The sequence below is a fragment of the Ciconia boyciana genome, chromosome 7 (assembly GCF_034638445.1).
Source record: "Ciconia boyciana chromosome 7, ASM3463844v1, whole genome shotgun sequence".
Taxonomy (NCBI): Eukaryota; Metazoa; Chordata; class Aves; order Ciconiiformes; family Ciconiidae; genus Ciconia; species Ciconia boyciana.
This window is the reverse complement of record NC_132940.1, coordinates 12,838,452-12,853,522: the sequence shown is the minus strand read 5'-3', so window position 1 is coordinate 12,853,522 and position 15,071 is coordinate 12,838,452. Positions and strand designations below refer to the sequence as shown.

At 50.3% G+C, this 15,071-nt stretch overlaps 1 protein-coding gene across 6 annotated transcripts in view; it reads left to right on the top strand.

Moving 5' to 3' along the window:
* Nucleotides 1-15,071, top strand: part of PTPRF (protein tyrosine phosphatase receptor type F) — a 393,615-nt gene that overhangs the window by 323,393 nt on the left and 55,151 nt on the right. For all 6 annotated transcript variants that reach the window (XM_072867821.1, XM_072867824.1, XM_072867825.1 and 3 more), the window contains 2 exons: nucleotides 3,901-4,206; nucleotides 7,119-7,312. In XM_072867821.1, the coding sequence (XP_072723922.1) occupies nucleotides 3,901-4,206; nucleotides 7,119-7,312 (500 nt within the window). The remainder of the gene's footprint in view (nucleotides 1-3,900; nucleotides 4,207-7,118; nucleotides 7,313-15,071) is intronic.

Here is a 15,071-nt window from a genome sequence, read left to right as displayed (position 1 = left end):
ACTCCACATGCTGTCTGCTCACAGGGGATCTCATACCTGTCTGTTTTTAAGGTTGTCTTTTCAATGGCCAGTGGAGCAGTAGCTGACTGGCTCTGGCATCTGTTTAGTAAGAGAGGTGTGGGCAGGCTGGCAGAGATTTAGCCAAAAGCCACAGGAATACCTTGGTTTGACCAGTGAAACCCTGCTTACATTGAGGGGCCTAAGAGTTCTTTGATTTATCCAAGAAGTGACTGGGTCTTGGTTTACAGGCCCCTACTTGAGAAGATTTCTGATGGCACTCTATTCTATAAGAAGAGTCCTTGGCAGTTACTCCTGGGCTATTCAGCGAGGGTGACAAACCACTGGCTGAACAGTCGCAGGGCAGAGTGGATTCTTGGGTACTGGGGGTCTCAAAGTCAAGTAGGTCTTTCAGAAAGCTCTGCTTTAGCTCAGCAGAAGTTGTGTGAACAATGCATAACTTCCAGACAGAAATTCTTTGGTCTGCACTTAACAACACCTCATGCTAGACGGTTGGATCGGTCCCTGTGGCCTTAGAACTTACTAATCTAGAAAGACTGTTGCTCCCAGCTTCAAATTGGTCACCTTCCTGCACTCTTCCATCTGGATGCCCTGAGAAAGGCTGTTAGATCTTGGAGGTTGACATGTTCAGGTGGGACACAAACTGCAGGAGCAGTCAAACTCCTGCTTTCCAAAGAGCCTGTCTTCAGGCGCTATTCCCGGCCCTGACAAACCAGTCAAGGGTAAGGTAGGAGGCACATCATCACTAATGAGTCACTAATGGGCTGGGAGAAGGACATCGTATTGCTGCTGCTGGGCTTTTCTTGTGGCATCCCTTCTCAGGAGTGGTAGGGATGCTTGTCCGGGAAGGCCAGAGGGATACAGTGCCCCTTTGCACCCTTCCAGCAGCACAGCTCGGACCCCATCTCCTGAGAAGACAGCTGCCTTCTGGGCTGTCTTTCCTGCTAAGCTGCTTGCTTAGTTGCTGGGCACCCTGCAAAAAGTACAGGCAATGCTGCTTTGAGGGCCTGAGGAGCACGGGGGAGTTTGCAGTGCCTCAGGCAAGCAGTATGATGCAGGAGAGGAGCGTCAGCTCTGTCCCCATCAGGCCTCAGCATTAAAATGCTGTTCTCACTTGAAATACGAAGGTGGGTCTTGAGGCTGCCTTTTCCCTACCTTAAGGAGTAGGTGGGCTGGATGGGTGCACAGGGCTGCTGTGGGCCAGCGGGGGAGGCTGGTGTGAGGAGCCTGGAGGCAGCAGAGGCTCGCACAGTGTGCGTGTGTGTGCATCTGCGTATGTGGGTGCATGCTGGCCACCCAGTCTGCTCTTTGCTGGCCCCAGGAGGGACACTTCCACTCCTTGTGCATTTTAAGTTGACCCTGCTCATGTTATCAAGTTTTATTTTGCTTTCTTTAAGTGTTAATCTGAGTTTTTGCCTTGCACATCATGTGTGTGACTCTTACCCAGTCAACAGCCAACGTTTGACCTGCTCACGCTGCCAGCCAAAGCTGCCTTTGGAGAAGGAGCTCACTGCTGCATCCCAAGGGATGATGTGGAGGCCCAAAGCCAGAGCAGGTCTCTTCTGTGAAGGCCCTCTCTACAGACAGTGGCAAAGGAAAGGCTTGCCAAGCTCCTTATGTCTCACCTGTCCCTTCTGAGGGATGCTACCAGGTGCTGTGTCTACTTATGCCCTCCCTGAATTCAGTCTTGGTGTTGCTTTGGTGCTATATCTTCCTGCTCTCTTCCCTGCCACTTCTCTGCTGGTTAACCAAAAGAGTGTGAGGTTTTTCTACCCCTACTCCATTATGGTATACCAGATGGCAGGGCTGTTCCCACCCTGCCTGCTTCACATAGGCAACTGTTTGCTTCCACGCATTGCTTTGACTTCTCTTTCCTCCAGTGTAGCTCCCGTAGCAGCAGCCTGACTCTGCTCAGGCATCATCTCTTCCAGCTCCATCACTGCTCGCTCTCCCTCCATCTTTCCTCTCTGCAGGCACCCCAACCCAGGCATCAGAGACGGGCCCTGCTCCCCAAGCACAGAAGTGGGCACTAAGAGTTACGTGCAGCCTGTGACTGCCTCTGCAAGCAAGTGGGCCTTGTTCCCAGCAAGCAGAGGTCACCAGTGACATTGGGAAGTCCTGCTGTCCCCAGCTTTCCCACATCTTCTCCCACTGCCATCCTATGCCCAGCAAAGCCAAGGCACAGTTGTTGGGTGCTTTAATTATCCAAGGTCCCTGCTGCCATCTGGGGTAACGTAGGTCGTGTTTGCCTTTGCACAGGTGACGAGCAGGCAGGCTTGTCCCTTTGCCCCTGGAAGGCTGGCTCTGGTGCACTGATGGCTTCAAGGACTGCGGCATGGGGAAGGGCACTAGTCTTTTTTCAGGCATTTCTAGGTTTACGGTTGCAGTGAAGAATGGAAGCAGCCTTTCACCTGCCATGGCAAAGCAAGATACCTTGTACTCCGTTATTGCTTGGCCAGACAGCTTCCTAGCCTTAGAGCAACTGTGTGCACGTCTTTGGTGGTGGTGCCCTGCCCTCTCTGGTTAGGGCTCTTGCCTCCTGTGCAAGCACCCAGGGATGCACCCACCTCCCTTGTGCCTTCTTCGACCGGGCAGGCTCCCTCCCTTCCTCCTCCAGGCTTCCACCCTCATGAGAAACACCTGAGTGCAGCTCCCCTTCCCTTTGTGTGTGCCCTGCCAGCCACAAGGCATGGCCTGGGCAGCACAAACACCTCTGCAGGGTGGCTGTGCTGTTGTATTAATAGAGGTCCTAGGATATGTCTGCAGCATCCCTGGGCAGTGAGGCCAAATGAGAGGAGGCTGCTGCTGCTGTGAGAGGGCTCACATGCTGGGCGAAGCAGAGCATCTCCAGAGCACTTGTCTGTTTTGTTCCCTTCTCCCACTTTGTGTAACTGCTGTCCTGTTGCAAGGTTGCCACAGCCCTCGGTCGTGTCTCCTTTCCTGGTCCCTCTCTTCTCCCCCCAGATTTGTTTCACTGCTCTTCCCCAGCAATGCTGTGTGGAGGGGACTGTTCCTCACCCCAATGAGAAGCATCTGCTGCCTAGATCCCATTCCTCCCCCTGCGGCCAGTTAACATTGCCGGGGCTTAGAAGTTAACACAAACTGCAGGTGGTTTTTTGCCTGGGAGGGGACAAGACCTGCCTACCTTCCCCTGTACAGCTCCATAGGCCAGGAAGTTATGGAGGCAGGTAACCAGTTTGGCAGGCATGAAGCAGTCAGTCCCAGATACTAGGTACTCATGCAAAGCAGCACAATCATGTTATCGTCTGTTTCCACATGGTGCCTGGCTCCCACCTGGGTCAGGGTGCTGCTCACAGCTGATGGTCGTGATTTCAAACCCTGCCTGGACACACTCCAGCCAACCTCAGTCACCTGCTTTCCCTGCCCTCTGTTGTTTCCTCCACTTGTCTAGGAGCGGGCTTTTGCAAGCCTTCATGCAATCTGGTGTGTGAGCTTCCCCTTCTGCCACTCTTGCCTTCTGTAGCTTCCTACCTCTTCTGGTTTCCATCTGCTTCAGATCTTCACTGAAAGCATCTTTCTTGTCCCTACCAGTCTCTCTCTCTCTCCCTGCCACCTCTTCCTTTACTGCCATTTGTTGTGTTTGGTAAAGTGAGCGTCCAGAACTGCTTTGGGAAGAGGTGTTCTCTGATGCAGAACAACACTTCTGTCTCCATGCTGTTCATCGGGCTTTCAAATACAAATTGTCCCTAGTGCCATCTTTGATGATCTGTGAGGAAGGCAGACAGTTGTCCAGGAAGTTACTGGCTGAATTTCCATGTGTATGTTCAGTGCTCAGTTGGCTGGGTAAAAGTTCCCCATGCATTTTGGTTTGTCCTTCCACTCATTTCCCTTCATCTCCCCACTTCATTTATTTATCCCCAGCCCCTTCTGCCCCACCCCAAGAAGTCGAGTGTGTAAGCACCAGCTCCACTACCATCCGGGTAAGTTGGGTGCCACCGCCTGCCCAGAGCCGCAATGGGGTCATCACCCAGTACTCCATTGCGTACCAGGCAGTGGAAGGAGATGACAACACCAAGCATGTAGTGGATGGCATTGGACGGGAGCACTCCAGCTGGGAGATCAAGGACCTGGAGAAATGGACCGAGTACAAGGTGTGGGTAAGGGCTCACACCGATGTGGGGCCAGGACCGGAGAGCATCCCCGTGCACGTGCGCACTGACGAGGATGGTAGGTGTTACTGAACAGCTCCTTCAGCTACTGCCTTGGGGTAACCAGGACTCTTCTAGCTGAGTTGCTGGAAAAGGGGGGGAAAGGAGTCAGGATATTGGCCTGGGAGTGCTTTTCAAGCAGGACTAGAGGCTGTCAGGAGCAGCGCTTTGGTCAGCTGCTCCAGGGAGTGGGTCTCCACGGTTGCCCTGGAGTGAGGTAGGGGAATTGCTCTGTTGGCCCTTGCTCTGATATGATGGCTGCTTCCAGGCTGTGGGTCAGATGTCCCGGCGTGGTCCCGCAAGGGTCCTGTGTGTGCTAGCAGTGCTTCCTGTGCACATGAGGAGGCATTACACTGCTTTGCCATTTTGGCTTTCTAGTGTTTGGTTGGTGGTGGTTTCCATTTTACTGAAGGTAACGTGAGTTCTCCCAGCCAAAGGCTTCTCTCACATTGTGAGATCAGGACTTAAAGTTTACTTGTTGACCTGAAATTCAGCAAACTAAAGAGGGGAAAAGAAATCCATTTGAAACTTGTAGATATCACAGGAAAGCTGCTTCCTGCCCCGGCTTCTAGGCAAGCCACAGCTTATATAAATCTGCTCTTCCGCTCAAGAGTCAGAATATCGCATGTACAGAACACTTTACTGGATACGACAGCTTTAAAGAGAAATTCCTTTGTATTAGCAAGGCTGTCAGTTATGTCATCATGACTTAAGCCATTTCCTTTGAAAGTGCCAGAGCTCAGGGTGACAGTAGGAGCTTCCATGGCTTCATGCTGACCCCAGAAGCTGCAGATTTAATGGGAGAAGAAAGAGATGCAGCGTCCAGGCAAAGAAAGGATGATCTCTGCATTGCCCAGTCAGCGTAGCAAATTGAAACCAGACATGTTACAGTTTCCCTAAATGGGCTGCCACTGTCCCCCACGTCTCTGTGGCTCTGGAAGTGGTGTCTGGGAATGCTCGCTGACTGCATTCCTGGCTGGCAAACACATCTGTGTGTGTCCTGCTGCCTGTAGTATTTGCTTCAGTTCTCATTCAGCAGAGTTGTAGCCCAGGGGAAGCTGCTACCCCAGAAATGTCGCAACAAGCTCTCTCAGTTTTCAGGCACCATGGTTGGACATTCCAGCTTAGCTGTCAGGAGTGATTTCATATCCCTCCGACATGCTGGTGCTCAGTAGATACCCATGATGAAGGAATGAGAAATGCTAAACTGTGATCTGAGAACAAATTGAACTTTCCCTGTTTGGGTCTCAGATGCAGCACGTACTTCCCATAATGGGGTAGGATAGTGTTCCTGGAAACATTGTGGTCTGCTCCCATTCACATCTTCTCGTGTCCCCGCAACATCCCCGTATCATGTCCTGCCGAGGCCTCCTGCCTTCTCTTGCCAGCACAGCTTGACACACAGCTTCTGTCTGGTTCTTGGGGAGGATCTCATTTTTCACTTGGACTCCCAACTGTGTGCGTGGGCAGGTGTCTCGCTAGGGCAGGAGAGCCCTGTGGCTTGTGCAAGGTCACTGCACTAAGTGAGTTGTGGATTACAGCGTAGGCTGCTCCAGCCAGAAGGTGGTGACTATTCAAGCACAGCCCCCTCCATTCCCATACCTTGAGCTGGCCTCATGGTGCTAAAATGCTCCATTCCTCCTTTCTCTATTTTATTTAATTATCTACAATTAAGAAGGACATCTGGGGAAAATAATGAATTGCCCTGCGGCTTAAAAACTGTGCTTACCTGCTGGGTAGCTCTTTCTTTCCATCTAGTTGGTTGAAATAGTAATACTCATTATGCTTGTCAGCTATCCATCCCTAATTATCTAATACTGATTATTTCTTGCTGTGTTGAGAATTGGGGCGTACGGGGTTCCAAACCCTTGGATTTTCCCAGGCAGTGGAGGGTGGAAGGGGTTCTGCAGTAGAGGCGCTAGGATGGAGCCCAGGTCCTTCACTTGGGTACCGGGCAGTCGTGTAGCAGCGGTATCCTCCGCAGGGCGTGCACACCTCTGCTCCCAGCTGCTTCAGCCAGAAGGAGCTTTCCAAGAGCAACTGAGAAGCTAATTTTTTAGCATTGACATTTTTGTCACAGTCAATGCAAGAGCAAAAAGTAATAAGGAGGTAATTTTTCCAAATGGTAAATAGGGTATAAATACATTTTTAAACGGGCCTCACCTTGCAAGAAAATTGATATTTTCTGGGCAGTGTAATTTTTCATTTTATTATCAAAAAGCATTCAGCTAGCCGTGCATGAAATACAGTCCCCAGAGCTGTCACAATTCCCACGGGCCCCTTTATCTGGCTGAGTTCAGTGACTGCTGTCTCTGAGCTCTGGGTTATTGTTTTAGGATGGTGCTTTTCCCCCTCATTAACCTCTTGCTGTCACAGAGAAGAGCGTGTGTGCACTCTGGCTGGTGGCAGGTAACAGGGCTCCCTGCAAGGCAGGCTCGGTGCCCAGTCGCGCTACCTGGGGCTGTTGGACTGTGTTTAGATGTACGCAGAGGGATCTGAGAGGAGGTATTGTGACAGGCAGGATGCAAAGAAGGCTTCAGAATGCCTACCTCTGCTGCAGGGCACCCTGAGCTGCAGGTGGTTACCATATTCTTTGTATTCTGCTGTATTCTTGTATTCTTCCTTGCTCCCCTACTGCTGGAGACAAGAGAGGGATAGATAGACCTTGAGTCTGATCCAGCACAGTCGCTTTTATTAGGGGTGCTCCTGCATGTCACAGTCGTGCTCTTTCCTGCTGAGAGTAGCAAAAGTGTTTGGATGCTGGGAAAGGGTCGGGGATGTGGTCATGCTGGAAAACTGCAGTATGACCGGGGAACTCAAGCCAGCAGGGCCGTCCTTGCAGTGAGGTGGAGGGAAGGTAGCAAAGGAGTGAGAGGTAGCTGACAGCGGTTGTGTGGTGCCTGCTAACTGTCCGTCCTGTGTGTGTTACAGTGCCCAGTGCCCCACCACGAAAGGTGGAGGTAGAGTCTGTGAATTCGACTGCCATCCGGGTGAGCTGGAAGCTGCCCATCTCCAACAAGCAGCACGGGCAGATCCGCGGGTACCAGGTTACCTATGTGAAGCTGGAAAACAACGAGCCCCGAGGGCAGCCAGTGATCAAGGACGTCATGCTGTCAGAAGCACAGGTACAGTGTGGGGACCACGGGCTGGCGGGCATAGCACCTTCCCTCTCCACAGAGGGCCAGGCTGGCTGCATCCAAGTATTTATTGGCCTCCTCTTGCGGCTGCAGAGCGTGGGACTCAGCCCTGCCTGAGCAAGGCGAACAGTTTATCCCTAAACTGTGGCTTACAGATGGGTAAAAATCAGGAAAGGATTGCTGTAGGGAATACGATGTATTGGACGATGCTCCTCTCTTACCCCTTCTCCAACATACCTCTCTGCCTGCCACGTCCTGTGCAGACTCCAGCTGGAGCAAATTGTGTCAGGTTATAAACCGTCGGAGAGTTTTAAATAAGCCTTGAGTCTGCTTCTTTCGTGCTGCTGACTATGTTCAGGGTGAAGCTTCTCTCTGGGCAGAGTCCACTGGGTGCTGCCTGCTTGTGGAGCGCGGGGGTGGCTCTGCACCGGCGGGTGGGCACAACATGCCCGGTGGGACAGCCCTCCTCTGGCTCAGCAAAGCCTCCCTTCCCTCCTGCTTTTGCAAGGCAGGGACTTGACCTTGCATTGCCTCTTGAAACCAAACTGTAGGTGAAGCCAGCTGAGTCTGGGAGAGGCTGAGGAGAGGGCGGGGGGGAAGAGTGAGGTGTAGGCCCACATTGCCTGTAAATGACTTTGCCCTCTGCAATCCCCTTACAACATTCTGCTCATATTTATGCGAACTCCTGTGAGCTGAGGCCCTGTTCCCACACAGTGCTCCAGGCATGGTTATACATTCTGCTGAGCCCAGCAGTGCCTAGCTGCCTCTTTCCCAGGGTCCAGGGAAGTTTTTGGTCTGTGATGAAATACAGCTCTTCTTTGGAGCAAGGGTCCTTCGTCCTGGATGACCCATGCTGTTCTCAACAAAGATAATCGTATAAATGAAGTACAGGATCTGCTGCTGTTGGAAGCGATGAGTAATCGATTCAGAGCTGGCTTGCTTGAATGATGCCCAATATAAATACTGGAGAGCTGCAACGATTAATTGATCTGTCTCCTGAACGCAGCTGTGAATCATTTATACGTTTGTCAGTGGGGAGTGCAGTGCACAGAGGCAGCTTTACTCCCCATTCATATTCTGAAGGATAAAACTCAGTAATAATGTGGAAGGGGAAAACTTAAAGAGAGAAAATGCTTTGAGGAACCTTGCAGTGTTGTCTGGGGCACGTCTCTGTTGATGTTTCAGATCTTGCTTTATTTTAATCGTTAGAAAAGCTGCTTACTGCCCTTTACTTATTCCAGGAGGATATAATCTTCTGTGTTGTTTGAACAATTGATGCTGTGTTGTTCAGCTGGAGTTTGGAGTTAATGGGTTGGTCCCAAGCGTAGGTGGGCAAAGTTGGCAATGTTGTTCTTGTTGGTGTTTTCAAATATTTTATGCTTACCCAGCCAGTTCTGCTTTCACTCCTTACTCATACATTTCAGAGAGAGAAACCCCATGCTAATGTGCAGGAATGAGGATGCTAGAGCCAGAAACTTTCCAAGGAGTGCTGGATTTTGCATTATTTTGAATGTGTGCATTAAGGAGGCAAGTTGCTTGGAGTTTCCTGGCCTGTCAGACCACTTACCAGTCTTTCGTATTTGGTGAATTTATGTGGGAGAAGTTCTTGATTGCTGTGATTTTTTTATTCTGGTGTGTATGGTGCTGAACTCATCCGCTGTAAGTTTTGGATGGAAATTAAGGCCAAAAGATAGTTGCAGAGAAGTGAGTACTCTGAAGGAGTCATGTCACTCTTGGGATAAACTAATGATGACCCTGCAGGGAAGAGGTTTCAGTGACTTGGCAGAAGAGATCTTTATTTCCCGAAAGAGTGAGAAGCCAGACATGACCTCTGCTTGTGATGAAATACATCTGCTCCAGAAGCTGAAGAACCCTGTAAGAGCTGCCATCTTTCAGTACAGCAGTGCATGTCTTTGCAAACAGCCAGATCAAACTTTAACGAGTAGTCTTGGAAGAGTTATTTTCTATGGAAGAAAACAAAAAGATTCGCTGGAACACCTGTCCCTGAAGGTCACAGGATGAAGATGGCCAGAATATAGGCACAGTTCAGTACTCATAAACATTCATACCAGTGCACAAGGAGAGAATTAAACTGATTGAAAATCTGGGGTCAGAGAAGAAATTCTCTGGACATGTAGGGAGAGCCCCTCCTCCTGCCTAGGCAGGCTGTCTGCTGATTTTGAGTAGGTATGTACCACATAATCTGCTTCCTGCAGATGGCATGAAGACACTGGTATTAAAGCTGACTCATGATTTTTCCTGATTGAAGATGAGAAATAGAGAGTGAATGAAGATGAAAGGAAAAAGGAAAGGGTATAGAGATGTTAGCTATGCAGATAGTATAGATTCTGAGTTTTCAAAACCATTTGAGCGGAAAGGACTAAAACATCAGCAGAGAAGTGGGGGCCCTGGTGCTGGAGACATCACATTTTATTTTACAGCCTTCTGCCTAGGGAGAGTAATCAGTTGTTAGGAAGGTCCTGCAATGGAGCTGAGGCCTCTCCCTCCCCTCGGTGGCTGCGCCTGTGACTGATTACCTCCATCAGACTTCTCCGTGCCTTCCAGTCTGAGCTCTCACCTCCTACTGACAGACTGATGGACAAGCAAATGTGACCATGCTCTGTGGAGGAGTGCCCAGGGAGAGCGTGTGTATTGCTGCAGAGCTGGGTCAGATACCCACACCACCTCTGCACAGGCCCTGCCCATCACGGCTCAGCCAGGTCCTGTGGTGAGCGATAGCAGAAGATTCATTTCTGTGCCCTGGGTCTTGTGCACGACACATCTGAGCACTGAGAAAACACCTTTGAAAGGAGCGGGAGCACCAGTGCAGGGTCTCCGCTGCACTCCACCACTCTCATACAAGTCCTCACCTGCTTGAGGGAGTGGGGGTAGCAGGGCCATGGGGCACAAGCATTAGGTTCTTCAGGGGAGGGCAGGGCCCACCTGCTTTCTTCGGTCTCCAATCCCTGGGCAGCTGCAGCATGTCAGGAGGAGCAGTGGGCTTGATCCCCTCCATCCCTTCCCAGGTACCAGTCCTGTGTGCCCTGCGGAGCTCAGTGCTGAGCAGCGCCAGGCAGCAGTGCTGAGTCTGGAGCGCTGGGCACAAAGGAGGCAGCAGGGCCAGGGGAGGACAGGTCTTCCCATTCAGGTTCCTGTGCAAGCATGACTCTTGTTTACTCTTTCCAAGACAGGCAACTAGACCCTGCATGAATCTAGCTGTTGATCCATTATGTCCTGCTCCCAGCCTGCTTGTCCTCAGCCCCGATTGGAACGTTTTGAGGGGGGACTTTCTCCCCATGCTGCAGTGTCGATAACTGCTCCTGCCCTCAACTGTGCAGCATATTTGCCGGGGAGCTTGCTGCCTGCATTGCTCTGGGGATGCAGCGTGCACATTAGCCCCGCTGCTTACAGCCCTCTGCAGATCCAGCCTGCCCAGAGAGATTTGCAGTGCTGCTGTTGCTGGGAGCTGGCTGGGTACAAGGAGGTCAGGCTTTGTGGAGGAGAAACTCCTGCCACCTCCTCCTCCTGCTCTGCAAACAGAGTCATGGCAGGGGAGAGGTGTGCTGCCCACAAGAAGGGCTGCAGGCTCACAGGAAGATGGTGTGGTCTTCACAGGCGGCACTTCTCCATCCAGCACGCAGACCAAGTGCACATCCCACCAGCTTGCTCCAGAAGAGCAGGAAGAAGTAGTGGCAAGCACTTCAAGCAGTTGGATTGAGATCAGAGGAGAAAGGGGAAGCAGAGACTCCTATTCTCCCTGGGCAGTGCCCACCCCAGGCATAACACAGAGGAATTTACAGCCTCCCTCTTTCGCTGGGTGATAGTCAAGGATCTTTATCTGAATCTACTTGGAACAACTCCTCATGCACGTGAACTTGTCTAGGTAAGAGTCTGGCGTGGAGGCGAGATGTACTCTACTTTGTAAGTGGAACAAAACTGAAAGGCATCGTGCAAGAGGCATTTCAGTAATGGACAAAGGTGAAGTTCTGGAGCCCTCAGACCCCTCCGTATCCCACAAGCTGAGCACCCAAGTTTACATCTGGAGTTTCACTGTTGCGCCACAGTCACTGAAGCAGAGAGAAGGATCTGCAGGAAAACTGCAATATCCACATCCCATAGCTGGGGCTGTTTAGGAGGGCTTCAGTCTGTGTTTTGCAAGAGCCATGGTCAGGGAAAACAGCCATTCCCTGGTGAGACATGACTACGCTGTGCAGTGTTGAGGTGTAAAATGAAACGTTAAGGCATTGCAGCTGCCATAAATACACACTGTTAGCTTTAGCACTTCTCTGAGCCATCCTGCCTCATGCACACAGCACTGTCTGAGTTCTTTTTATGACAGCTCCTGGGCTTTTCAGATCAATTTGTCTTACTGACCAACCTTAAACAGTTAAGAAGCAATTGAGCTAGTTTAAGGAAGGAAATGTTTTGATCTGCAGATGATATTTTCATAATGAAACTGAATTTATACCAGGGTATTGATGCAGGCCTGGCTTTTCACTGTTCTTCCTCCAGCACAGATCTCAAGGTGTTTCTTTGCACTCTGATCTGATGCAAGATTAAAGTCCACTGAAACATAAGAGCAAACAGAGTTTGAACATTAAACACTTGGTCTAAAATCCTAGTGGGTGATAAACTCCCTGCTGTGGTGCGAGAGGCTGTGGGACGCAGTAGCCTCCTGAGCCTGGGTCTGCTCTACTGCTCGTTGCAGTGGGGTGTCACCTTCTGCTCCTGCAGCTATGTGGTTGGGGTGTTACCATCCACATGGCCCACATCCACCAGGGACGTGGTGTTGGAGCAGAAGTGTCCTTGTGGGAGAAAGAGCTACCAGGCCTCGTATCCTTCCTGTCACAAGACTTTTGCCAGGTTTTAGATCAGCAGGGCAGAGTGTGTGGCTGTTGACCACGGTGTGGGCTGGCTGGCACAGGTAGGACATCAACAGCAATGACTTGGGTTGAGCTAAGCATGCAATGCTGGAAATAACACCCAGATGTGTGTGGAAAGAGGGCCTTTAGTGAGCATAATACTTAGCGAGGGCCTTGGCTTTATAGGAAGTCTTTAGGGACAGCTTGACCTCTTCGCTGAAATTAAATTTTAAGATGGTTTAGGGGGATAATTCTGCTGCAGTCTCATGGCATCAAATAAGTGAACTATAATAAAATCTTAGAGGAACGTTTCTCCAATAGCTGCTGCTTTCTGAATTTAGAGAATAAAATAACAAATATTTTGAAGGTATGCCATGTATTTTACTGCTGAGGAGAGTACTCTGCCACTGCGATAGGCTGCAACCTGTGAAAGCCACCTCAAGTAGCCTGAGTACAAAAGGCAACTTGTAGCTTTAATACCACTTAGTACTTCTGCCGCACTTGCAGGTTTCCGGGCACTTCAGCAGCATTAGCTGGGCTTCCCGGTGTCCTGAGCAAGTCAGTATCTGAGTGCCATTTCACAGCTGGCAGCTCAGGCTCAGAAGCAAGGCTTGCCAAGGCTCACACTGTGAGTCAGGGGCAATAATACCTATCTTCCTCTTTCATCTCTGTGCTTGAACCCATCACCGGTGCTTCCTCCAGGCATATTTAGTAACCTGAGATGTAACGCATCACCTTGGCTGAGAGAGCTCACTGTGATCTCTGCAAACCTTCCTTTGGTGCATCAATCACAAAGAACAGTGCTACGGGCATGCGTGGCAGCAGCCAAGGTCTGCTAAGTCTCACCACCCCAATGCAGCTTTGATGCCTTAGAACCCCAAATCCAGCCAGAAACCTGTATGTTCCCTCTTCAGAGCCCTAACTGAGCTGCCATGGCTGGGAATCCATGTGAGCTTTTTCTGGGAAATGGTTTGTGTGGAAGTCTTACCTGCAGGGCTGCTCTTGTGAAACGAGTGTTTGCCGTTTGGTGTTGTGTAATTGGGAGTGAGAAGCTGTTTCCTCAGTACATGCACCAGGTTGAGCCTTGCTCCAAGCCACCCGCTGTTGGAGAGGAGCAGCTTCGTGTGGAGCTCTATGTAAGATGTTAGCCTCTCTTGCACTGCTTACAAGAGACGGCACCTCTCAGTTTTCTGAGGTCCACAGAGCATTTTCTTTCAAATGATACGGGAAAGAGAAGCTCTGTAAATGTTGCATTGGTACTTTCCTGCAGACAGTGCCCTCTGAGTTTTGTGTGTTGAAGTCTTCGGTTCTTAACAAGAGATGGTGGCTGGGACAGAAAGTGGAGATTAGGCCACAAAACTGTTGTGAGTGACTTGTGGGGCAGCAGTCAGCCCCAGAGCCTTGTTGGTACAAGCTGTCCCTTCTTGCTTCTGCTTGTGGAAGAGGCAGAAAAGTGCAAACAAAGCCAGAAGGGGAAAGGACTGCCAAGTTAGGAAGTGGTAACCTCTCCATCCGTATGAGAAGGAAGCTCTTTGCCCCTGTTTGTGTGAATGATCTCAGACCTACTGCGCAGGCTAGCAGCATGTCGAAAATTGCTCTATGCCATCTCTTCCCTTGGCACAGCCTGTGCCAAGTGACCCTCTGTGTGTAAGTGTTATAATCCCCCCAGCCCAGTCCTGCTAACCCCTGCTGTTGTCGTTGTCGTCGTCATCCCCTTCCTACACGTTGCCCCTTAAAATTCTGTGTCTCCATTTTTCTCTCCTCCTTCCTTTCTCCCCCGTCAGTGGAGAGCTGAGGACTCCGTCGACCATGTAAGTACCACTTGTGTGTATTCCAGGTTGGAAAAGAGGGGTTTGGTAAATCGATTTGTGAATTTTGTAGACACAGTGCTGTCAAAACATCCCTTTCGCTCCCTTAATGAGGCTGGAGAGTTACATTGTGAAACCTTCCACAAGCAGCAAATCCAGAGAAAATTGGCATTTAGATTGCTAGTAAATGCAGAAAAGCAATTGACATTTCCTATAATCTGTATTTTCAGCTTGTTGCAGTGCAGTTTTAGGCAGGCTCAAGTGATCGACTCAGGAGGTGCATCCTACTTTCTGCAGTAGTTGGCCCACCAAGTTACATGGTAAAATTAGATATATAATCTTTAAACCACATTGATCGTAGTCATGAAAAACAACCTACAGTCTCAACCGTGACCTTTGGCTGAAACACAGATAGTAATAAGAAAACAATCACATTTAAACAGTTAAATCCAATTTTTCCCACATAATTTTGAAATATAAATTTGGAGGAACAAACTAGAAAATGACCTTTTTAGAGTCAGCAATTCAATTATGTGCCCTACTGTGAGCTTCCCTGGCACGATGCGTTTCTCCTCCTGCTTTATACGGAGGATTCTCGCTCAGAGTGGCTTTGTCATGACAGCCCTGTATTTACATTATGCAATCAGACCTTCTTTCATCCATCCCTCATCTCTCTCCCCTCCTCCCAGCTCGCTTGCTTTGCTCCCGGTGGCATGCTTTTGCGTGAGAATTTCTCTTTGCATGGATTTGGGAGGAGGGAATTCTCTTGGGATGTTCAGAGTCTGCAGGTTTTGTGTGAGTGCTTCCCCCGCGGGTCCATTGGCACCGATCGGACTGCGTGTCCACTCACCCGCACACACGATCTGCTGCAGGGGCGGAGTTGGGATCGGACTCTGGTTCACACGGTGATTTTGGTGGGGTTCTTGTTGGTGCTTGTTGATTTTTCTCTGGGCTGGCTGGTTCCGCGATGGTAACACGGTGATTTTGATGAGTAGGCCTGGGCAGGTAACCTGAACCAGCAGCACTGACTGGAAATCAGCAGGTTTAATAGTGTGGGTGTTTGTGCGAGTGAGTGAT